This window comes from Nelumbo lutea, chromosome 8 (genome assembly GCF_056320005.1).
Source record: "Nelumbo lutea isolate HS-2025 chromosome 8, American lotus-T2T, whole genome shotgun sequence".
NCBI lineage: Eukaryota > Viridiplantae > Streptophyta > Magnoliopsida > Proteales > Nelumbonaceae > Nelumbo > Nelumbo lutea.
The window spans coordinates 48,095,443-48,121,693 of NC_142691.1; the positions used below are offsets into that span (position 1 = coordinate 48,095,443).

Genomic DNA, 26,251 nt, shown 5'->3' on the forward strand with positions numbered 1-26,251 from the left:
AAGGAATTCACTTGCTCTTTTTGGGCCGAAGTGCTCTCTCTTGCTTCCACGACCGGGCTGGACTGAAATTGGTCTTTTTGAACCTTCTTTTCTTGCCTTTTTCCTTCATTCTCTTGGATTGATTATCCCTGAACCTATTCTTAGCATTAAGCTAAATTAAGGCAAAAATTAATAAAACCGGCATAAAAATCCATGCTAAAGTCCTCAAAAATTATAGATAAATTGTAAGTTCATCAAATACCCCCACACTTAAGCATTTGCTTGTCCTCAAGCAAAGACATCAGCCATAAACTTAACATTCCCCCCTTCTGTTCTCACCATTTACCTGGTGAACTTTTTAAGATAGAAATGCATTGAGTAGTCGGGGAACTTTTGTAAGTGCTCAACTCTTATTCTTGTAAATTACCATTTAAGATATGTATCAGATCCAAGGAAAGGAGAATATGAATTTCATCATAGTCTAGCCTTCACTCCTAATTCATATATAAATCAGCTCCTTAATTGTCAAGGTTAATAATCAAATTTAACTAAGTTTCACATCTGTAACTGAATCTCAATGAGAGTTCAACTTTAGAGTGCCCCTTTGAACCTCAGCTATCACCACAATTTCTTAATTCTAGGGTTGAGTGCATCTTATGCTCCATCTCACCCTTTTCTTTTTTTTTTTTTTTTTTTTCGGTGTGAGTGCATTTTATGCTCCATCTCACACACTTTTCTCTCTCTCTTTTTTTTTTTTTTTTTTTTTTTTTTTTTTTTTTTTGGTGTGAGTGCATCTTATGCTCCATCTCACACTGGTCACTTGCTTGAGGTAGGTAAATAGGACTCATGTTCTGAGCTGCTAGTTTTACTATTCAGCTCAAAATAGCGGAGTCAATTCGGGCTTTTGTCTTTCTTTGCAAATATTGAACCTCAAGAATCAACACTTCAGATGTGCACTAGCTTTCTTGACCATTAACAATGAAATCAAGGGCTTCCATACACATGAAGGAAGTTAGGGCTAGTCATGCTGAAAGGCATATTCAGCTCTCCTTTTCTCATGCATATATCAAACTGGGTTATTCACAAGAATAAAAACTTAATAAGTACATCAGTCTCCCTCAACTCATTGAATTCCTTCTTAAAAAAATCATCAAATAAATAGTAATGAACTTGAGGGGTTCCAGTCTTTTTTTGGTTATGTCATTGCCTGCATATGTGTGTTGGGGTGCATGGTTTCAGCCCTCATACCCTAGCCTCGGGCTCACTCCCCCACACTTAAGATGAACATTGTCCTCAATGTTCGTAGTGTTAGGCAGTAACAATAAAACTAGCAAGAGCATCATCAAGTAATAGGAGGTATTTAGAGGACTTCCCTGAAGATCATTCTTAAATTCTGCAATATGTTGTCGGTGGAAAACTTCTTCTGCTAGAAATCACTTGCAAACTAGAAGAGGAGATCAATAGTTTTGTTCTAACTAAAAATAATTTAAACCAAATAATAAAAAGACTACTATACACAATTCCAAACAATGTAAATAATTTAACCAGTCTGTAATACACAATAGAAACTTACAAGGCCAAGAAGTTTGAATTCTATCTAACAAAATAAATAAATAAATAAATTAAAAAAAAAACAAGATCAAAAGCCAATATAAATATCTCTTGGAATCTGATATGCAAGTGATAAACAAGTGATTTACAAGATTGAAACTAGCCTAGAAGTCTAAGAGTTCTTGAAATCAGCACACTACCAAAGTTATTTGATTTTTTTTTTTTTTTTTTTTTTTTTTTGGTTAGAACTTGACTTTTGAGAACAGTCACTTACAAAAACTCCAAACCTAATATCAATAAGTAGGTCTAAAATCTGTTGCAGTTAGGTTTGAAATAAGTTTGATCCCAAGAGCTTAAGACTTCTCTTTCAAGTCCCAACTTAAATGTCTTGTATGCCTCAGACCTGAAATCAGATCTGCAATTTTATAATGAAAGCAGCCTTGATTTAGATCTGAATACCATTACATCAAAAATATGAAGCTCTTTTTGGACTTTTCAGGCCTCACAAACATCAGTCCTAATCCAATCCAAACATCAATCCACAGCCAATTCAGATCGGGTGCAAGTGATTTAAAAGATAACAAAACATCAAGTTCAAAGAAATTTCAGATCATGTACTCATACTGCCTCTGATTCTCTTGCACTTCATAACTGATTTTACCATTCATGGCTTAAATTTTCATCAATGAGGCAAGTCTGATGCATCAAATTGTGAATTGGGTGCTGTCACTACCCGAATTCACATCAAAATAGAGTGGGTTCAGGTCTGAGTTCAGATGAACTCAAATCTGAACCAAGCAGAATGCAGTCCTGCAACCGGCTGAACTCAGATCTGAACTTCAAATCTGAGTTTCAGATTTGAAAACTCACATGCTATTTTTTCATTGTTTTCTTTTTATTTTCTTTATCTTTTTTTTTTCTTTTTTTTTTTTTTATAAATCTAAAACAAAATACAGCAATGCAACCAAAATCTTTTTGGATGAGTGCAGGTCTGATTGATGAATGCAATTCAGATCTGAACTCTTTTTAAATTTTTTTTTTTTTTTCGGTTGAGTGCTGCAGTTCTGCTATAGTAGATCTGAGTGCCGAATGCAACTCAGATCTGCAACACTCATGATTTTGTGATTTTTTTTTTTTTTTAGAGGGTAATAACTTCAAGATAGAAAGCAAAACAGGTCTCCTTTTATTAAAATTAAACTGAAACAAGGAAAATAAAGTAATCTACTAAAGAGATAAGAAGCATAACTACAGTAATACAGCAGTTGCATTCAAAGCAAAAATGAAAAATTAAGCAAATTAAACCAACTATGAATGCAATGCTGAAGAACTACATCTACCAGCTACACTAAATCAACAATCAAATATGAAGTAGGTCAACAATGGGAAAGAGAGCTAACTAGATCAGCAGTGGAGTTTCATGCTAATTGCTGTACTGTAGCAGCCCTGCTACAGCTCTGAATGCTAGTGGAATGCACTGCTGCTTTTATTGAATATGTGAGGCATCACAATTATTCAATCCAAACACACATCCTCACCAAATTTAGATTGGGTACAAGTGGGTAAAGCCAAGAATTCAGTCCACCCAGAATTCATAGAATGCTCTGTATCAGTTCAGTCCTCACATCATATCAACTGCATTTCAGATTTGAATTTCTCTCATTCTTTGCTATCCATTCACCCTTGAGGCAGGTTGGATGTATCATAGGGTGGATTGGGGTAGTGATGGCACCCAATTCACCTCAAACTTGCATCGGTTCAGATCTGAGTTCAGAGGAATTCAGATCTGAACTGAGCAGATCTGTAACAGCAGAATTCAGATCTGAACTCAAGTCTGAGTTTGGATCTGAATTCTCAATTGCCTTACCTTCAGTTATTGCTACCAAATTGTTTTTGGGGAATAGCAGAAGTGCCCTAGGGTGAATTGGGGTGGTGATGACACCCAATTCCCCTCAAAATTGCATCAGTTCAGGTCTGAGTTCAGAGGAACTCAGATCTGAACTGTTGCAGATCTGCTGTAGCAGAATTCAGATCTGAACTCAGATCTGAGTTCTGATCCGAATTCTCAATTGCTCCTCTTATTGTTCAAAAGATCTCCCCTTTGTTTTTTTTAATTTGTTTTTTTCTTTTTGTAATGAAAGAAAGAAAAAAAAAAAAAATAAAGTCTGAAACACAAGCAACTCTTTTCGGCTGAGTGCTGCAGATCTGAAATCTGCTGATCTGAGTGCCGAATGCAACTCAGATCTGCAACACTCATGTTTTTTGTGAAATTTTTTTTTCTTTTTTTTTTTTATTTTTGAAGGGAACAACATCAAGATTGAATAGAAATCAAATATGCCTTTATTAAAATGAAATTGAAACCAGAAAAAGAGAGTAATCTACTTAAGAAAGAAGAAACATAACTACATGAGTACAGCAGTTGCAGTCCAAGCTGAAATGAAAAAGTTAGCAAATTAACCCAACTATGAATGCAATGCTGAATGAGATCAGATTAAGAATGCTCAATGTTTCCTAATATTGCTTCTCTAAATCCCCGGCAACGGCGCCAAAAACTTGATGTGTGGCTCATTGTGACACTAGCAAGTGCACTAGCCGTTCAAGTAATAAAGTAGTGAGTGAAGTATCGTTCCCACGAGGATTTAGGAAACAATTACCAATACTAAATTGAACATTTCTTATCTGATCAACAAATAAATCAAAACTCTAATGAAAGCTAAGAAATCCTAAATTAAAATCTATCTAAATCATTGGTCCAATTGCCTTCAATTCAGGTTAGAAGAGTAAGCAGTAAATGTCAATCTCAGAATTCAGCAATCTATCAATTTGGATCATTCGAATGAATCATGATTGAGCCTTGGTTTGGTGAAACCCCCAAGGTCATGAACAGCCTCTCTCAAGCGCATGTTCATCCTATGCATGAGTGACGGTTCTTCTATCTCTAGCAAGAATCTAATCCCCATGCATGCATTTCTTCAAACACTTCTAAGGCATCAATTCAAATCTGAATTGATCACCAACTGAATTGTGCAAGTTATCTCTAACCTTGCACTCAATTCAGTTCTTGAATAGTAGATCTGAATTCCTAGAGTCTCTCTCAAGCACTCTAGGAATTCCAAGCTGTAGATTAATTCGCCCAATCTGAAATTTGCAGATCTGAATTCTCTTTCAAGCAATTCAGATCTTGCAATCACAGATCTGAGAATTCAGATCTGAGTTTTGAAGGTTAGTTGGCCGAATTGATCTGCAATCACACCCTTATTCAAGAAACTTCAAGTACAATGCATGATCATTTGAATGAATCAAAAAGAATTAGATTGCTGAACTGAAATTTTACAAGCTGAAATACATCAAGGAAGAATGGAAACAAGGAGAAAGAAGAAAGAACATATAACTAAGAAACTGAATTCAAATCAAAAGAGAATGAAACTACAAATGATTTATTACAAAAAATCTTTGAATCACAATCCCTCAATTCGAACTCACCTTCTTCTTCTAGCTTGCTTGTCTTGAACTTCCTTCAGCCCTTCTTCTTCTTCTTCCTTGCGCCTAGCCTTCTTCTCTTCTCTTCTCTCAAGGTGGCCGAACCTCTAAGAGTGGGAGAGCCTTTCTCTCAAGCAATTGAACAACTTTCTCCCCTCCTAGAGGCCTCCTTATATAGTTTTTCAAGGGGGCTCTTGCCCCTTCTTGAAGCCTCTAGAATGGGGTGTATTACACCCCTCATGAACCTTCTAGAGTGCTCCCTCCTTCTCTTCAAGAAACTCCTAGAAGTTGCCGCCCCTAGCTCCCTTTGGGCTGCTATTTGGGCTACAACTTAGCTTGCTTTTGAGCTCATGTGGGCTACACTCTAGGCTGTTATTTGGGCTAAAAAATGGGCCTTCCTTGCTGGGCCGAATTCTCCTCATAGCTAGGCTTTATTTTCTGGGGTTTTCTCAAGGAATTCACTTGCTCTTTTTGGGCCGAAGTGCTCTCTCTTGCTTCCACGACCGGGCTGGACTGAAATTGGTCTTTTTGAACCTTCTTTTCTTGCCTTTTTCCTTCATTCTCTTGGATTGATTATCCCTGAACCTATTCTTAGCATTAAGCTAAATTAAGGCAAAAATTAATAAAACCGGCATAAAAATCCATGCTAAAGTCCTCAAAAATTATAGATAAATTGTAAGTTCATCAGCACACCATAGGCATAACTCATGTGATTGTACACCAATTAGACCTGTTCATGGGTCAAGTAGCCCGACAAACCAGCTCGGCCAGCTCGTAGTCAAGATTGGACAGGAATTATGCCAATATGCTCGAGCTTGGGCCCAACACATCAAGCCCAACTTTTTTTTTTCGAGATAGACTCGGGTTTTCTCAAAAAAGCCCAATTTGAGCTTGAGCCTGACTTGAAAAGAATATATATTTTTTCCTTCGATTACCTTCTCTTTTCTCAAGTTATAGTGAGATCTTTTAGTACTTATCGGTTTTGAAGTCATTTAATATTTCGTAATTAGGCCTCAGGTTTTATATGCCTGGCTAGACTCAAGATCTTGGCCCAATGGTCAGGCCAGGCTCGGATTTGAGCTTTAATGTGTTCTGTTGATATATAAAGGCAAAGCCTGGCCCGTGAACAAATCAGACACCAACGTGATGTTAAAGGTTCATATGATGAGCCCTAATTTGTTGCTTAGAACCCACATCTTGCTTACACCTAGTGTTTGTCACTTTATGGTCTTGTGATTTCCTTTCATTGCAACCTTGCAATTTCATTGCATCGTAGTCATTCCCTTGCTCATTGTTGCATGCCAAGGTCTCATTGCAATTGAGCATTTTTTATCGCAGTTTGCTTCTCATTGTAGCTTTGGGAGCTTTGAGTTGCAATTGAATCGACCTCTAATCAAATAATTTAGACTTGAATTTGATTAGGCTTGATTCAAGTTCGAACCTTTAGTTAAGTTCAACTAATTTTTCAAATTTGAACTCAACTAATAAAAAGTTTCACTTGAAAGCTTATGAGCCCTTGCTCAATATGCATACATACATACATACATACATATATAGGCAAGGATTAAAATATTGATATGTGGTGTATCGTATCGGTATGGATCATACCGATACGATATACACTATGACTAGAAGTGTATCCTTTCAGTTGTATGTATCGGTTTGATATTCCATCGTATCAAACATTTTTCCAATTAAATGGTAGAACAGGAAGAGGGTATTCAAAAACTCTACAGACCAGATTTATCATTGACAAATGTTGTTGAAATTTTCACCCTTGAATTAAAAAGTGCAAAACTCCATTGTGCGGCAGAGAGGCACTGCACTAAGAAAAGTAAAAAAAAACTTGCCACATGGGCAGAGAATAAGGTAACCAACTTTAAGATCTCTGGCCACATGGCACCATTATACAAATATTATTAGTATCAAAGCTAAAAATATAATAAATAAAAATTAAAAAAATATCCAAAGTTCTAAAAGACAAATATTATAATGTAATTCAATGAGTAAAGGTTCGGTTTATTAATTTGTAACATCAAAGTTCTATTCTTACAATACCAGTATGCAATTGTTTGAAACAAATTATAAACTTTTCTTCCACATCTATCATTTAATTTACAATATTATTGTTGTGTCAGTTTTTGGTTTGACTAATAGACTAAGGGAGTAAGGACCATTTGAGTGGGGTAGAAGAAGAAACATCAACAGTGGAGTGGATGTCAACAAGTAGAAATTTCACAGCAGCACCAACCAATTGGACATCAATCAAACCAAAACTGGCCATCATCATCAAGTGCATTTCATGTTTTCAAACACAACAGTAGACGCCTCATTAAGAACTACACAATATAATCATATAGAAGTTGCAGAAAAGCAATACATAAATAAAATAAAGTGGTACAAATTCAAACCCAGATAATCCTACAAGCCAAGTCGTACATACCTCTCCAACTTTAACTGTGATAACATGTGGAGTCCAATGCCTGCTAAACCGAGATCGAATCGTGGCCTGAAACGAGCTGTTTCGGACTGGTTTGCTTCGCATCGGACAGGATGCATTCAGTCCTGCTCGATGAGTTTGGAATGACCGGGTGTGGTACGCCACATCATGGTAGACCTCTTGATGTTCATATCGCCCCCCAACACTGGAAATGAACCGGTGAATGTTGACCGGAGTTCGATGCTGCACGGGAGGGGGGTATACGTCTTGATCATTGGTTTCACCTAGAACCGGGAAGAAAACGATATCGATCGGTGGCTGAAGACTCAGAAAAGGGGCCTGCTATATTGCTGGTGAAGCCAAAAAGCCGAAGGCAAGCTCTGTGGATAACGAAACAATGACAGTCCCAAGAGACAGCGAGAAATCCCCAAACAAAGGAAAAAAAAAACGAGTAAGTTTTAGTGATGAGAGGCCTCTTCCCTGGTCGGAAAACAGGGGTGTGGAAAGTTCCGATGAATTCGTCGTCAAAGGAAAATAGAATAAAATAAAAAAGAGAAAGAAGAGAAAGGAATAGGGAGAAAGGCGGACTTGAATGGGAAGGGTTTACCGCCACTGTTCAACCGAGGAAGACGATGAATAGTGGCGGTGAACAGTGCTTACGCGAGTGAGGAGGAGAGAGAGGATTTAGAGAGGGGATTTGCTGTCACCGTAGGTTACGCTCGAAGACACTGTTGCAACGACTTGCAGTCACGAGAGAGACACCTTGGATGATCGTTGCAGCGTCCGGAGAGGCGCCTTGGATGATTAGTGGTGGTCTTGAGAGATATGGACGGAGAGAACAGAGGAACAAAAGTATGAGAGAGAGGGAGCTATCGTCGCCCTGCCACTGGTTCGTTGGGTTGAAGACGATGAACAGTGCAGAGTTGCGATCTGAAAAAAAAAACAAAAAAAAAAACAAAAAAAGAAGAGAGAAAGGGAAAGAGATCAATGGATAAAGAAAACATTAATATTTAAAATTAATATTTTATAAACCAATGGAATAAATAATCTAACAAACCCACATTTTTATTAAAAATTGATTTTTAATTTAAAAAAATTTAAAAGTAATAGTAATAGAATAATTATTTTAATACTTAAAATTTATATATTTGCACATGATATATATCTTAAATTTTTTATAAATTATTAATTAATATTTTAATTTGCATTAAATAAAAATCTATTTATTTAAAAATGTAATATAAATTGAATATATTTGTATTAAAAAGTATTCTTTTTATTTTAAAAATTTATAAAAATAAAATATTAATAATTAAATAATTATTGTAGTAATTAAAATTTATGAATTTTCATATGATATGTATCTTCAAAGTTTAAATAGATTTGATATATTTAAGTTAGTACTATATATTTTTATAAATTATCAATTAATATTTTGATTTGCATTTTATAATAACAAATTTATTGTTTACAAAAATGAAAATTTTGTTTACCAAAATTTTGAGAATTAAATTTTAGTTGGCATTTTTTAAATGTTAAAAATTATAAGTATTAACATAGAAAAAATTGTTATAATAATTCAAATATAATAGTTGCATATGTTTTGTACCATGGACTTAAATATAAAACAAAATTATAATGGCTTTGTGTATGTATTAATTTGTAAAAATATATATAATATGTCTTAGAATCTTAATTGATGCATATCAATAAAATTATATGATATCTGTGCATCCTACCATGTTAATTGTAATATATTTCTTCATATATATCCTTAAAATATACAATTCCTATGTATTTATACATTATTGTAGTTATTTTGACATTAAACCTAATGCTAGTAATATATTTATGGAATTTATATTCATTCTCTTAATGTATCCAAATATTTTTATATTTTTCATCTTTATCCATGCATTTTCAAAGCGTATTTGTATTTGTATCCATATTCAAATTGTCTGGCATGATACCGATACTAATACTTTAATCCTTGATTATAGGATGTAAAAATATATTTATAATATATTATAAAAAATATATCATATATAGAATGTAAAAGTATATTAATTTTCAAACTTTCAAGTCAAAATCAAGCTCATCAAATATTTTATCGAAATAAGCTCAAAACAAAAAATGTAGTTCGAATTGTACTCAAACTTGAACCTAGAAGTATTTTAGTCAAGCCAAGCTAAGGCAAGCCAAAGTTCAGCTCGGCTTGGCTAAATTGCACCCCTAAGTTGAATCATCTCTGGCCTTGAAACTACCAGCCAACTATATATTATCACATTCAAAAACAACATTATAAAGAGATAGATCAACAACCGGCTTTACAGTGTCCAAAAGAGATTTTACCTCTCAAACTAATAACCAAACTTGACTGCCATACTCAGCATCTCTCATGAAAATAGCCAAAAGACGCTTTTTTGGAGTTTAGAAAACCACCATCCAAATTTGCTTTGAAGGCTTTCCAATTCTAATACCATTAATATTTGGTGGGAACCAAAAAGCAAGGTTTTTGAACATCGTTGACTCAGACGGTCAAACTATTCGACTCGGGAATCATCCATGCAACTAGTTCCGTTTAACCTAAAACCTGCTTTTTGGTCAAAACCGTTGAAAAAATCAACAATCCATTGATCCGGGTAGTCAAACTGTCGAACCATTGACCTGTTCAATGGTTTTTTACCATTTTTTATTTTTTATTATTTATTTTACTTTGTTTATCAGAATGAATCGTCCATTCCAACCTGACGGTTGAACCATTGACCCAGAAACCAATGGCCAAAATGATTCTATTTCTGGGTCATTTTTTAAACGTTGCTATAAAGGAGATTTTTATTTTGAATAGCTTTCCAATTCCAAACGCCAAGTCTAAAATCTGTCCATGAATACTTGTAACAAAAGGATTAGAAGAATCATTTCTATATGATGATATCTTCTCTTTCCAAATTTTCCACATGCAAATTAATGGCACAATTTGCTAAGGTGTGCAAGTTTTTTCCTTAGATCTTTCAATTAAATGACACATCACCATCAAATAGGTCTGGTCTAATCCCAATCTCAAACCCAAATCAAATGCATATTGCTCTCTATCACAAGAAACCAATGCATGGAAGATAGATTCATTCTCAAGCTTACACCTTAATTTCAACAAAGGCTTAATTTGGAAGGAGTATAAATACAAACATGTAGAGTGCAAAACCTTGTATTTTGTATGTATTTACACTGCAATTTTGTATTTGTATTCCTTCCAAACTGAGCCAAAGGGTCCGGGGTGATTTTCCTATGATGGAGGTTCTCTTTGACAGTTGCACCATTAATAAGACAACATCTCAACAAGAAATGTTTCATCTTAGGCTCAACAGGAATCCTCCATAAAAGATTTGAATTTTCATTTTCTAAGTAAATGCCTAAAATTGTAGTCTTATTAGCCTCAATCAAGTTAAGGACAATGTTATTGGCTGACTTAACAATAACTCTACCTTTCTCATTGAAAGCCCACATCATCCCAAGAATTGGAAGCCAAATTTACTTTACCAACATCCCAGCATCTCCCTTCCATATCTACTATACTAGCCACAAAGCATTTACTTTACCAACATCCCAGCCTAGCACCTACCTTCCATATCTACAATACTAGCCACACTAGAATCATGTTTCAGAGCTAGTTTAGGCCCAGCTTAAATCATTTAAACCAGGGGTTCAAAGATCCTTCCTAATATCCACATTTGATCTTTGTTTACTCATCCACCACATATCCTTTTCTACCATCTTTCTCCATTCTAAAGCACTTTTCCAACCCCATAACCTTTAAAATTCTGATCACAAGCTAGAAGAGTTGTCACAAAGACCTCCCAAAGCCTTTAGATTTACAATTTTGAGAATAAAAAACCTATCTCACTTTCCTTTAAGCTTTTCACTCAATCCTCAGAATTAAAAAGTATGACATGCAATATGTGAGAATAACAGTTATAACCTTTTTGAGTAATACCTCTTTCCTAGCTTTGATAGAAAATGGTAGAGATGTAAATTAGGTCGTATCACCCATGGCCCGGCACATCCCATCATGATTTTGAACCAGCTCAGCATGACAGATTGTGGGTCGTGCCAGGTACAACATGATTGCATGGGTTGTGTCAGGTTTGAGGTTTTAGGTCCATGGGCCGATACAACACAACACGATTGAGCAGGTCGTGCTGCCCACAACCTGTGTGCCGGGACAGCCTAACACGTTCCATATATATATTATATATATATTATATAATTTTCAATTTTATTATATTATTTCATTTTATTATTGCATATATAAATAATATTGAATACATCAAAATTCATATAAAATAAAATTTTAAGATCTTTTTTATTCTTTCTGTTTTTTTTTTAATTTATGCTATTTTTTTTTTCAAAATAAAAAAAAAGCTTGGTCTGGTTTACGGCCCGATTTAGCTCAAGGCTCGACATGCGGATCAGGCCGGATTGTGGCACATCACGGACCCACACGAGCTCAAGTTATAGGTTGTAAACTGTACTGGACCAACCCCCAAAGTATCATAAGGGAGGAAAGCATAATCTGACTCGGCTTAAAGGATGGCACGACCCACACTTTACACGGACCGTGTTATACCGGCCCAAAACGGCCCGATTTACACTTGGGATTCCTTCCAACTACTACTAGTTTTATTAGCCGCCTTCTAAGTCAAATATTCAAAGAGCTGAACACTTATTCCTTTCCCTACTTTTTCCTTCAAATGAATGGGTAAGACCCAAAATACATTGAAGGATTGTTAACTTTCCAATACGGATAGAGTTGACTACCACCTTTTTTTTAGCTTGGGGAGCATATTACACCAGGAAATTAGGAGTAGGTTTGCACCATTCAACAACAGGCAAACTATGAAAGCCGAACACTTGTCTGGTCGGGCTGACTTCATTGGTCGGGCCATCAAAACCCGAAATCCAAACCATTGTCGTCCCTACGTCCTTGTGTCAAATTTTCTGCATGCGGGGCGCTCCGGTAATTTCACTCCCTAACAGTTATAGAAAGTGACTTTTTCTGTTCGAAATGATTAAAATAACCTCGGATATATACCAACACCCTTTTTCTTGCGCACATTTTGGAGAGGAGAGAAGAGTGAGAGAGAAAACGAGAGGGAGGGAGAGAGAGAGAGAGAGAGGGGTGACAACGTTGGTTGGAGCCTGGAGGAAGGGAATCACGGTTACAATAACCAGGGAGCTAGAGAAGAACATCTCCTCCTCTCTCCTCTCGTTCTTCGACTTACAGACTAAATAATTTACAGAGAAAAGGTTGGTGTATAGGGATAAAGTTTCTGTGGGTTTACAGCAGCGAATGGGAACAATGCAGAGCTTACGCAAAGCCTACGGAGCACTCAAGGATTCCACCAAGGTTGGCCTCGCCAAGGTTAACAGTGAATTCAAGGTCCGGCTCTTTAGTTCTTCACCCATTAATGGATTATATATGGATTTGTTGCATTTTTTTTTCTTTTCTTTTCTGTTCTTGTTTTGGATTTTGATTTGCGTTTCGTTTGATGGAAGGACTTGGATATTGCAATTGTCAAGGCAACCAATCACGTCGAGTGTCCTCCGAAGGAACGGCACGTTCGAAGTGAGCACAGTCATTCTGTATATTTGATAATGGATGCATTTGTTGCATTTCATTTCTATGCCTTTTTGTTCTGTGATTTCGTTGAGTTTAGTTGATCATGCATGGTAGGAACACCAGGTGTTTGATTAATTTTCAGATTATTATTTTGGGTTTCTTTTTAACCATTTGTGGATATATAAAGATACGTTTATGTCGTTATAGGCTGAATTTGCATTGGAATAGTCTTCTGGATGATCAATGATATTTTGCATTAAGGAAATGCATCTGAAATTCATGGAAATGGGTTTCAGTTGTTTGTTTTATTTCTTTGTTTATGCTTGTTTTATTCATTCATTTATATTGATTTTTGGCTAATATGTTTCAGAAATATTTTCCGCGACCTCTATTGTGCGTCCACGAGCAGATGTTGCCTATTGCATTCATGCACTTGCGAGGAGATTAGCCAAGACGCATAACTGGATTGTAATCCATCCTAACCTCTTCCCCTCCCCCTCCCCCCCCTTTTTTTTTTATAAATTCAAGTAATCTATGTATGATGAAATTTCTGACCTCAGATTTTGAAAAAGGATTTCTTTAAAAGACTAGCGGGGATTTGTGCATGCACATGGGATTTGTAAAGTAAAAGTCAAACAATACAAACACATAAGAGTATATAATTGTTTTATATTTTTTACTTTTTAAATAATTAATAATTATTTATATTTTATATACTACTTTTAATATTTTTTATGATATAAAAATAACAATAATTAAATTCAGCTAGGGTTTAACCAACTTGATCCGTGTTGCTCAATTTTCTAGTATTTCCAATCGGCTTTGGTTCAACAATTTTTCAATTCAATTAGGTTGAATCAGTTTTGCTTTGGCCATTTGTAAATCGACCAAAATTGAATAACCTGACCATAGATATTTATTAATATTTTATATTTTTAATATGGAAAAGTGGGAAAATTCTCATATTTCTTAGCCTAAAATATTTTATATTATAAATTTAATTATTAAATTTATTTTTTTAATAATGTCACTATATTTTTTAAATTTAAATTTAATTTTTAAGTTTAAATATTTCAAATTGATCGACTAAACTAAAAATTGACCTAAATCGATGCAACTCGAGTTGACAAGTTTTCACTAATTAGTCAGTATCGAGTGACCAACTCCCTAACCTGACCAAGTTGATTTGGTTGGCCAAACAATCTACAACCAAGCCAAACCAACCTATGAACACTCATAATTTCAACTCAATTAATAAACTAATAATAACAATGGTTTAATCTCCAACAATTATTGAAAATTTAGACAAAAAATACACAATTATTGAAAATATATTGATAACAAAAATACAATAAAGACTAAAAATATATTAAATTAGTCAATAAATAGTTTAATATCAAATAATAGTTTAATCCCTAATAAATATTAATCAATAAATTATAAAAAATACAATAAATATAATAATTAAATTTAAAAAGTTAAATAATAGTAGTTTAATCTTCAATAATTATTGAAAATATATTAATCACAAAAAATAATAAATAATTACTAAAATATAATAAATATTAATTTTAGTATAGATAAATATATAATAAATATAGATTAATATTTTAAATTTATTAATAATAAGTATTATTTTATTGAATGCTATTTTCTAGAGTTATTAATTGATATAAGTGAAATTAGCTATTTACAATATTATTTAGTTATTTAAATAATATCATTATTTAACTAATTCTACCCCACTAGTCCTCAAATTTTCAAAATAAAATCTAACTTCTGTCAAAATAATGTGGAGGAAAAAGTCAATAAGACTATCCAGAAGCACAGCCATGACTCATGAATCATAACTCCAAGATAACATCGACAAGGGAGTAGTTCATCAAACTCTTCATAAGAATAAAAAAACGTTGAATACAAAATACCAATTGCTGCTATTTTCTAGAGTTATTAATTGATATAAGTGAAATTAGTTATTTACAATATTATTTAGTTATTTAAATAATATCATTATTTAAATTCTAAAATATTAATTACTTATTGAATTTAATAATCCAGAAAATTATAATTTATACTATTATTACATAATTTCGTTATTAATTCTGTAAAACATTAAATTCTTATTAATTTGAATATTATGTTATAATTATTATTATTATTATACTTTTAAGAATTGTTTTTAAATTTATTACATAATTTCTCTATTTTAACTATTTAAAATCTAGTTATGTTAAATATTTTGTTATTTAATTAATATATAAAATATATAAAATTTTTCATTATTTGAATTTTATTTATTTTAAAGTTATTACATGATATTAAATATTTTTTTATTTAAGATATTTAGTTATTGAAATATTTAAATAACATTTTAATATTTTAATGTTAAATTTTTATTGTTTGAATAACGTTTAAATTGAATAATCCAAAAAATCATAATTTTTATTGTTAGTACATAATTTTGTGATGAATTTTGTAAAAATGTAAAATTGTTAATAATATGAATATTATTAAATCTATTATAATAATTTTTTATGTTTTAATAAATACTTTAAAGTTATTATATAATTTTGTTAGAATATTTAAATGATTTTTTTATTTTTAATTCAAACTTTCTTTAAATAGATATAGATAAAAAGTGGGAGAGAGGATAAATAGGAATTAGAGATAATTTAGGAGAAAGTTGGGGAAATAGTCTAGGAGAAATTATAGGAGAGGATATTATTTAGGTTATTGACAGGAGAGAGAAAGAGAGAGAGAGAAAGAGAGAGATTTTAAGAGAGCATCTCATTGGTTATTTGAGAAATGGTATGAAATAAAAAAATAAAAAATTTAAAAAAGAAAACTGTTGTGTTTTAGTATATATATTATATTATATTTCATTTGTGGCATTTTGTTAGATAAGTTAAAAAATACCTAATGACAAAAAGAAATTAACTAATTCTACCCCACTATTCCTCAAATTTTCAAAATAAAATCATAACACCGACAAGGGAGTGGTTCATCAAACTCTTCATAAGAATAAAAAAACGTAGAATACAAAATACCAATTGCTTTGTTTAGCTCAAGCTTTTGTTTTTAAGCCATCCTCTCGGGGACATTAAACTGAAATATATTGGCAAATTATTGAAGACCGACGGTTCCGACACGGGTTTTGGGAATTCAAACTGCTGATCTCCCAATACTAATGAAACAGAGAAGAGTTCGAAGAGGTCGAGGAAAACCTTTGTGCATGGATTTCTCTTCCGAACAAAGCTCGCATAAGATCCACTTTGTTCTGCTCTATGATCTCAATGTGCATCATTCAGTTCTACTGAGATTTTAGAATCCATTACTTCATGCAAGTCCAATCCATTTCTTTCTTGTCAATCATGTGCCCTAGCGTTGAAATCAATAGGTGGATACAACGACTTTCAATTCTCAGAAATTCATCATGCACACTCTGACTCTGCTTCTCCGTCGAGAGGAAGAGCAATCTCCCAATACACATACAGAAAGAAAGAAACTCATGAAAAAAAGATCGGATTATTTTACCAAATGAAATTGAAGGTTTTTAGAGAGGTCAGGACCCATAATCATCAAACTCTGTTGACAGCTTCTTCGATCAAGTCATCAAGATTGTCAATGATGGATACTCTAAAAATCCTCATTAAGAAGCTAGTTGTGGGTGCCTATGAATTCAGCCACACTGGTTACGAGTATAGTCTGTTCCTGGGGCACCGCCATTGAAGAGCAGAGGAGAAGACGCAGTACGACTGGACGAGAGATGGAACAAATGAGATATTAAAATGGGTGAGGATGATTTATGGAGAGAGGAAGGAGTAATTGAGTTTGAGCAAACTTCGGGTTGGACTGATAAACATGAGAAAAAATAGCATATCAGCCGATAAAAGTGTAATATTGGGTTTTAAAAAAATGTTATACATGGTGACGCTAACGGTAAGGGTAAAGTTAGTAAATTGTCAGGGCTACTTTAAGAAAATTGCCCTTTTAAGATCACCGATGAGATCTTATACTTTTAATTAATGTTGCATGGACATGGGCACAGGAGTTTGAAATCTGACGGATTTTCAAGATTCGTGATTCCAGAGTCCATGCAACACTGGTTCTGAAGCTTCACTGATTCTAATTGCAGTTTAATGCATCATTTACATATATGATAGTCTGTTTTGTTAATCTGTTAGTGATCTTGTGCTGCAGGTTGCTTTGAAGACATTGATAGTTATTCATAGAACATTGAGGGAGGGTGACCCAACTTTCAGAGAGGAGCTTTTAAACTATTCACACAGAGGACATATACTCCAAATATCCAATTTCAAGGATGATTCAAGTCCTCTAGGTGAGTTTGGCTGTTAATGTTTTATACTGGATTGCTGGGAAGCTTTTTCCTTGATGACAATTCTGTTTCTGTTGGTGCTTCCTTCTTAAATGGACAAATTGCCATTAATGCAGCTTGGGACTGTTCTGCATGGGTTCGCACATATGCGCTCTTTCTAGAAGAAAGACTTGAGTGTTTTAGGGTTTTGAAGTATGACATTGAATCAGAGCGTCTAACTAAATCCTCACAAGGGATAACCAAGGTATGTGTGTACTGCACTTGCCTGGAGCAGGGCCCAAGTTTTATTTCAGTTTAAATTTCTCCTATCAAGGTCTCTACTTTGCTAATCTTTTTTTTTTTTTTTTCCTGTTCTTTCTCTGTGTTTATGCATGTTTATTTCAGCAAGGGCATAGTAGAACAAGGCTTTTAGGTAGTGATGATCTTCTGGAGCAGTTGCCTGCATTGCAGCAGCTGCTGTACCGCCTTGTTGGTTGCCAGGTAAATATTAACATGAACCTCAAATTATTACTGGTTCTTCACAATGTGGAAGTCCACATTGATGTGTCTGATACTGATATTATTAGCTTCCAAGTTGGTAGAGTATGTGCATATTGACACCATGAATTGGAGGTGAATATTTTTCTTATTCAATAGCTAACCAGCTACTATCCAAAAGGGGAAAAAACATTTGTTTTCTTTTTCAAAAGATTAGCTTTTCATCAAATGGGTGACCAAGTTCCTCAAGTTCCTTTTCCTTTTACAGCCAGAAGGACTAGCTTATAACAACTATCTTGTGCAGTATGCCTTGGCTCTGGTATGCATCTTCTCTTTCTATTTCTCTTACATTTAGGAGTCTCAAATTAGAAAGTTTATTCAAGTTAGAATATTTTTCTTCATTTTTTCCAATTTAACAATCATATTGGATGCTTCATATATATATAGCCCCTTATTTCAGAACTTTTAACTTTCCTTGTAAAGTAGACTTGTCAATTCAGTTTTGGGGTTCAAGGCTTGGTTTTGGCTTCTGAAGTTTCTTATCTGATCTTTAAGAATGTATAACAAAGGGTCATTATTTTTGGTCTGAGCTGGTATACATTTTTACATTTGTAACCTGTCAAGTTTTTAATATTGAATCTGCAGGTATTGAAAGAGAGCTTTAAAATATATTGTGCCATCAATGATGGAATCATCAATCTTGTGGACATGGTAAGGTTATAACTGATTATTCTATCTAATATTTGTGCTTTTTGAATTGATGGAGATTCATAAATAGCTTAGTTTTTCCATTTGATATTAACTTTGGTAGCTTATTGCAGTTTTTTGACATGACAAAACATGATGCAGTCAAAGCCCTTAATATCTACAAAAGGGCTGGTCAACAGGTTTGCAATTGATGCTTTTATATGGCTACCTTGCAAGCCAACTTCACTTTTTTTTTTCTTACTATGCACTATGTTACTTAGAGGTTCTTGTTAAGTTTGCCTTTTTCTTTAACCACCTTTGGACAGGCTGAGAATCTTGCTGATTTTTATGAGTTTTGCAAAGGTTTGGAGCTTGCTAGGAACTTCCACTTTCCAACTTTGAGACAGGTTCCTTATCTTATTTTAAGCAAAAGGTTTTACCCAGAAGTAATGATTATTGTTTATGCATGTAACTTTTTTTCTGTAATGAACAGCCGCCTCCTTCTTTTCTTGCAACAATGGAAGAATACATAAGAGAAGCACCTCGGACAGGTTCTGTTTCAAATAAGAGGCTGGTGGGTTAACTCATCCATTGAATTGTAAAATTGTTTTCCAAGGTTCAATTGCAAAATAAATTCAAGATATCAATTTTGCCCTACAAAAATTATCAATTTTGGTGCCATTGAATTCCATTATCTCTTGCTAGTTATTGGGTTTTCACAATTCGTCTAGTTGAAGGTTTGGTATTCTTGTGCTGCCTTGTTAACATCCAATATTCGACTGACCTATATGAGCTATGCATGCATAATGATAAGATGCTACTAAAAATAGTTCCCCATGATATATCATCACATAATCATTCTGGTTCACCTACTTTTACCCAGTAGCTCTGGTCCTAATCCATGGTGGTGCTGCAATATTGTTCCTTAACTGAAGCCAACAGATATGGTCTTTGTGAAAAATGGCAAGAACAAGGAGCTAAAATTTAATGTTGTCAAACTAGAACTCCACTTCTTATTGGAATTTCGATGTACTAGTTTAGTCCTTAGATTGAAATGGTGACAATGTCTTTTCTTCCTTTTGAGTAGTACTCCTTACATATTGTTTATTGGGGGTCCTTGGTGGGAAGTTCTTGCCATAAAAAACAAAAAAAAAAACAAAAAAATATATTATGGTTTTGTGATTCTCAATCAAGACATTGTAGGCATAATGCTAGGTTTTCCATGTACATCAGTCTTTCTGTCTTCTTTGTTGTTAATCTCAAGATCTTTGCCTTTTAACTTGCATGAAACCTTATCATTCCTTTAATTATTACAATATGAACTCTTACATGAATTCCTACATACATATGAACTCTTGTGCAATTACTGAAGATGGTTATGTACCAAAGTATTTCTTTGGAATAACAATATAGAACTATATACTTGTCTTGATTACCATTCAAATCGCATTAGTGTATGTCATCCATTATCATCATATTGGTATTTATAATGAACTGAGATCATAATTATTTTGTTTTCACTATGGACTTGCAAGTTATTGGTCTTGCCTCTGTATTTCACTTATTATCATTTTTATCCAAATTTCCCTCTCAAAGCTTCGGATTAAGAACTTATCATGTTTTGTATACACAACACCAATGACAATTTAACAACTTATATGCAATCTTTGATGTTTTCTCCCCTTGTGGTCAAGTTCCAGCATGGGTATTGACCCTTCTTGGGTTATTCTTGATTTTTTTTCTTAACCTAGCAGTATCATGAGAGGCCTGAGACCCCAGTGCATCCAAAACAAGAACCTTCACCTTCAGAAATTGTTCAACCCATTGAAGAAGCTGAGGTTAAAAGGCCAATTGAAGAACCACAAGAAGAACCTCAGCCTAAGAGTGAGGTTGAAGCTCCCCCACCGCTTATTGAATATACTGGAGATTTACTGGTGATTTACTTGTATTCCCTTTTGCTTCTTTTTGATGCTGGAATAAAACTTCTGTAAACAATATCTTCTTTATACTTCCTTTTGCAGGGTCTTAATGAGATAAATCCCAAAGCTGCAGAACTAGAGGAAAGCAATGCGCTGGCTCTTGCAATTATAGATCCATCTGGTTGGTTTCTATATTGATAATTAGGAAAATTTTGATTATGTATTTCTGGTAGATCAAAATGCCACTTTAACAACATAACAGCTAATGCAGAGACTAAAAACTTAGGTTATACAGTCAAATGATCTGCATCTAACCATCCATTCCTGTAGACTTACTTTTTCTTCATTTTGACATTTAGACATGGTTAATTATCCAAAAAGATATGAATGGAGAAAATGGTAAGTAGCATGATCAACTAGAGCTGCAATATTACCCCTCCTTGCATGGATTTTCCTATTCTATTGGGCCCTCTTTATGTTATACCTAATTGGTGTGATAAACTATTGGACCATCTTCATGTTGTACCTAATGGTTGTAATAAACATTTATTATGGGTTAAGATTTGTTATAGTGCCCCTTTGCATATCCTAACTATTTGAATTTTTGTTTGGTGTTTCAGAGTTGGATATCAATCAAATCTCATTATTTGAAAAATATTTCAGGGCTTGATCCACTATCTTCAACAAGTCGGGAATTGGCAGCTCTTGGCGCCCCAAATGCTACAGGATGGGAACTTGCGCTGGTGACTATGCCAAGCAACAATACCAGCCACTTGACAGAAAGCAAATTGGTTTGTTTTCTACTTAGTTAAATCTAGCATTTGTGCACTTTTACTTGCTAGGAAAATGTGATCATGGTAGGAAGACTTGGTAAATGGTCTGACTAAGCCTACAATTTAGACTTCGGCGCAATGTTTTCAAACGGCTGTTAATCTGGATGGTTGGACCGTTCGGCCCAGGAACCATTCAGGCAACCAGTTCTGTTTTACCCCAAACCTGATCCCTGGCCAAAAACCGTTGAATTGGTCAATGATCCATTGACCCGGGTGGTCGAACCATCGATCCATTCAACCTGTTTAAATGGTTTTTGGCAATTTTTTATTTTAATTTTTTTTCCAGAACAGGCCATTCGTTCGAATCAGACAGTTGAACCATCGAACCAGAAATCAGTGGCCAGAATGGTTCCAGTTCCGGATCGTTTTTTAAAACATTGCTTCGGCGAGTTGGAACATTTATGCAGTGGGTCAATATTTTCCATTGTAGAACATACATACAATACACACACAAAACATTTTAATTTGATCCATGAACATGTTATCTAGATATGGTTTAGCTTTGACTGTTAAACTAAATAAGTTGGAAGAGTTTCTAGGAGGCATTACAACTTCTTGTGGGGCATTAGGATATAGCTTGTACATTTCCTGAGATATTTTATAAACATAAGTTGGCTGACTGCTAGGGGTGGATTTGAGCTGAGCCGAGCCAAATAGCTAGCAATTCGAATTCAGGTTGCCAAAAAAGTATGAGGCTCGATTTAAACCGAGCTTCAAGCCGAGTTCGAGCCCAATTTATAGGCTCATTTGCTAATCCACCTATGAGTTGACTGAGTACAACCAATAGGTCAGCTTGCTAGGTTTGCTTACCTTGAATTGATTAAACATTATCAATTTGGTGAACCATGAATATTGGATTATTTAAACAATTTCACTTGACAAATATCACACATATGGTTCCTCTTTTCTGATTATGCATGGATTTCATTTGTTTCAGGCTGGTGGGTTTGACAGGCTCTTGCTTGATAGCTTGTATGAAGATGCAGCAGCCAGGAGACAACACCAACAACAGGTTGAAGGGTATGGGGTTGGCATGGCGGCACCTAACCCATTTGATCCACAAGACCCATTTTCCATGTCCAATAATATAGAACCCCCAACTAGTGTTCAGATGGCCTTAATGACTCAGCAGCAGCAACAACAGATGCTAATGCAACAGCAGAAACATCAACAACAGATGATGATGATGGCTCCACCCTACCAATATCTCCCTCAATACCCTCACCAGCCAATGCAACAGTACATGGGGTCCAACAATCCATTTGGAGATCCATTTGTTGGCTTCTCGCATGGTGGAACACCACAAGGAAACCATAGTTTAATCTAATGGCCATTTTTTTTTCTTAATTGCTTTTTTTTGTTCTTTGGGCTAAAATGGGGAGGGGGATTATTTTGTTTCTTGTAAGGTTTGGTAAGTTCATTCTTTGTTTCCTCAGCAGTCCTGAATTTTTTTTCTTTCTTTTTGTATTGAGGAAACACTGATCATTGCTTCCAAACAGTTGGATGTATTCTTTGATCAATCTTTAACATGTCGCTGCACATTCTCTGTTGGGAGGCTCTCTCATATGGACTGGGTTTGGCTTGGCAGATGGCTTGGGCTGGAAAGACCACTAAAACCAGATGATGTTGGGTTGGTGCTTTGTTAATTGTTATGAACTAGATGTTCAATCATCAATGCACACAAATCTGGCCATGAGCCCTAGTTGTTGAGAATGTATGCAATATTGATGGGTTACCTGACTAGGGGTATTCTGGTCATTGTGTAAAATTGCGACACGATATATGTTGGAATGAAGACCAGGGAAGATGTTTTCAATTAATGCATGATGGGATGTGCCTGTAAGGTCCTTGTGAAGCGTCCTCAGCAACAGATCCCAATATAGAAAAACATGTCATGACATGGGGAGAGAACCCTAAAAAGAGTAGAAGCTGTCAAACATGGATAACCAAAATTTTCTTCCAATAAGCATCCATCTTTAAGACATGTTTGCCCACATACAAGTTCCTCGTCTCTAAGAGCTAGATATTCTAAAAATTGCTCTTATTTAGATATGGGTAAATTTCTTAAACTACCATTATAGTTTAGTTTATTGATTAAGTGTATCCCTTACTGTTTGAAAAATGATTAACACTATCTCTACTATTTCTCACAATTGACTAATATTTCCATTAGGCATCCTTAACAGGAAGACGAAAAGGACTATTTTAACCTTTATTTTTCTTCAAATTTTCAAAATAAAACAAGAAAAAAGGGAAAGAAATGCTGAACTCAGTGGCTGTTAAGAGATCTCAGCACTTATATCTCTATCATTTTGCACCTAAAAACCCCTTTCATAACAATGAACACCAATGAAAACCCCTTGCCCTGTACGGTTTTGATGGCGGATAAAGCAAAGAGAGGCCTTGCGAGAGCTAAACGTTGTGAACCATGGGTGTGGATCTGATGAACGCCAAGCTAATAACAAGAGTAAACTTACCTTATGTATCCTGATACGGAGAATTAATGCCAACACGGGATGAGAGGGGCAAAGGAGAGATTTCGATCAGTTTCAATTGCGGCAATGATGACCGGGGATATAACAGAGTTTAGTGAGAGGAAGTTAATTTGTTCTGCCTGCCAGAGAATCTACCATTTGTCGCCGCTATGACGACTAGCTCGAGTTCAGGAGTTTGAAGACGATGGTGAACAATGATCCAAAATGCAAAAAAAATGAGGGAAGGGGTGGGAAAAAAGATCCGAAAAATGAGGGAGAGAGAGAGAGAGGTATTGAAAGAGAGTGAGAAGACAATATGTCGTGTTCAGATCTGCTGCTACATGACCCCCCTTCAAACGAAAATAGAGGAGCATTGCTGCAACGAGTTACAGTACCTTTCATCGTCGCTCGAACCAGAAGAAACGATGACAATTTAACCTTTGATCTCTCTTCTTCTCTTACACTTTCTCTTCTGTTTTTTTTCTTCTCCTTCTTCTCTGGCTAGTGGGACCGGCACAGCCAAAACCAGTTGGCAGGCAGTCATAGGCAAAGGTAAAGAGGTGGAATGAGATAAAGCAGAGACGGTGCTACTACAATTTCTGGCTGAAACGGTTTCATGCTCCTACTGTATAACTAACCTATAACTTCCACTCCGCTGCAACCTGTAACTTCTGCTCCATTGCAACTTCCTCCGCCACCGTGTACCTGATCAGGAATTGTCATTCAACTTGCAACTTCCAGTTTCATGTAGTTGGTAGTTTGAGCTGTGGACTTGAGAGAGAGAAGAGATCGGAGGCTCTTTGTTCTCCAATGCTCGGACTTGTATTGCTGCTCAAATCTCTATTCTCTGGAAGAAGAAAAAGAAGCGGAAGGAGAGAAAGAGAGGAAGAGAGAGAAGGGATCGGAGAGAGGACTTGCAGTCACCGCCCCTGTTCTCGTTGCAAGATTAAAGAGATGAATAATGCAGACTTGTACTGCAGCTGCTCAACAATCACTGCCATATCTGTGTCGGACTGAAAACCGCTCTTCTCATTCTCGCGCATGCTCGTAGACTCAGTTATCCATCTCCGTAAAAAAAGGGAAAGAGACCTGAAACAGGTGGAGGGGGAAGTTTGAGAAAAGAGAGAGTGGGGGTTCATGACTGAGGGTAATATTGGGTTTTGAAAAAAAATTATAGGTCAGGTGGGGTCACATGTGCACAAATTGTAATGAACGTTAACATAGAGTTAGTCAATTACTAGAAACAATAGAGATAGTATTAATCAATTTTCAAACAGGATACATTTAGTCAATTAACTAAACCATAAGGATAATTTAAGAAATTTACCCTTTAGATATTTTGCTCTCAACCCAAAAGGAAATCTATCAAGGAGTATAAGCACCGGCTAGCTGAAGCTTTGTGGAATAAAGGGACTTACAATCAATACCTCATTGCACTTGCTTTTTTGCAAATTTGATCCCTTCCAATTTGGTTAAAATTTGTGATAATTTGAAGGGCCTTTTTTGTGGTATTACATTTAGACAAATTAAAGAGGATTTAAGGGGCAGGGACACCATGGAGCACATGCTTTTATAGGATTGTTTCAACCATAAAAAGTGGCATAAAAAATAGGTTCATTTCATGTAAATAAATTTCAATTAACTTTGTTCATAAATTATAATATCAATGTTGTTTTAGTTCATCTAAATCATAAACACTAGGGCAATGCAATCATCATAGCTATTGCGCTTCATCCCTCTTTAATGGGTATTAAAATAATGCTAAAAGGTTTATTCTCAAAGAAGACAAAGTAAGTAGTTCAAAATGAAAATGGTAAATCCAAATTAGTTTCAGTTTGTCTCCATGGGCATTGAGTAAATGGTTCTCCATGAATTTGTTGCCAATCTTTCCCTATAAGGAAGAACATAAATCTCCAAACACGCTATTTCATTTCATTGGGCACCACTTTTTTTTATAAGAAGCCGTAACTTTCATTAGATAAAACCAAAAGAAACAACTGTCACCTTTTTGCTGACCTCCTAGACTAATACACTTTTACATCTAGCTCACTTGTGAGGCTCAATAATTCCCTTACCTGTTGTCTAAGGGACCACGTTCCCAAACTGTTTGATTGCAGCCAACCTACTACTAATTTTGAATCCCCTTCCACTTCCAACTGTTGGAAACCCAATTGCTTGGCCCATCTGAGCCCCTGGAGGAGCGCCAAAACTTCAGCTTTGAGGGAGTCCCCCACACCTATTGGGCCAGAATACAAAGCTAGGATTTTTCCTTCCACATCTCTAAACACACCCCCTATTCCAGAAGGTTCGGGGTTCCCAATAGAGCTGCCATCAAAGTTCATTTTGACATGATACTGCAAAAGAGGGGACCAAACTGCTTGTATGGTAGGTGATGAAGTAGAAGATATTGCTAAATATTCTAGCCTCTAATCAAATCATCTATAGAGACATCCTTGAACAA

At 35.1% G+C, this 26,251-nt stretch overlaps 1 protein-coding gene across 1 annotated transcript; it reads left to right on the top strand.

The window, feature by feature from the left end:
• Positions 1–12,526: 12,526 nt before the first annotated feature.
• Positions 12,527–22,865, top strand: LOC148844037 (putative clathrin assembly protein At5g57200). The gene is made up of 15 exons (XM_088957562.1): positions 12,527–12,884; positions 13,001–13,070; positions 13,435–13,532; positions 17,265–17,403; positions 17,517–17,644; positions 17,785–17,880; positions 18,146–18,196; positions 18,523–18,588; positions 18,699–18,764; positions 18,891–18,971; positions 19,058–19,138; positions 20,319–20,498; positions 20,586–20,664; positions 21,147–21,274; positions 22,254–22,865. Exons 1-15 carry the CDS (start codon positions 12,795–12,797, stop codon positions 22,641–22,643), a joined length of 1,743 nt encoding a protein of 580 aa, XP_088813688.1. The 5' UTR covers positions 12,527–12,794; the 3' UTR covers positions 22,644–22,865.
• Positions 22,866–26,251: the final 3,386 nt, after the last annotated feature.

What these genes read in the sequence shown, in the direction of transcription:
- LOC148844037 (XM_088957562.1), top strand. Translation starts at nt 12,795, where the DNA reads ATGGGAACAATGCAGAGCTTACGCAAAGCCTACGGAGCACTCAAGGAT. An exon ending in ACCGCCTTGTTGGTTGCCAG is followed by an intron (nt 17,881 to 18,145) that starts GTAAATATTAAC and finishes TTCCTTTTACAG; the next exon opens with CCAGAAGGACTAGCTTATAA. An exon ending in CTGTTTCAAATAAGAGGCTG is followed by an intron (nt 19,139 to 20,318) that starts GTGGGTTAACTC and finishes TTAACCTAGCAG; the next exon opens with TATCATGAGAGGCCTGAGAC.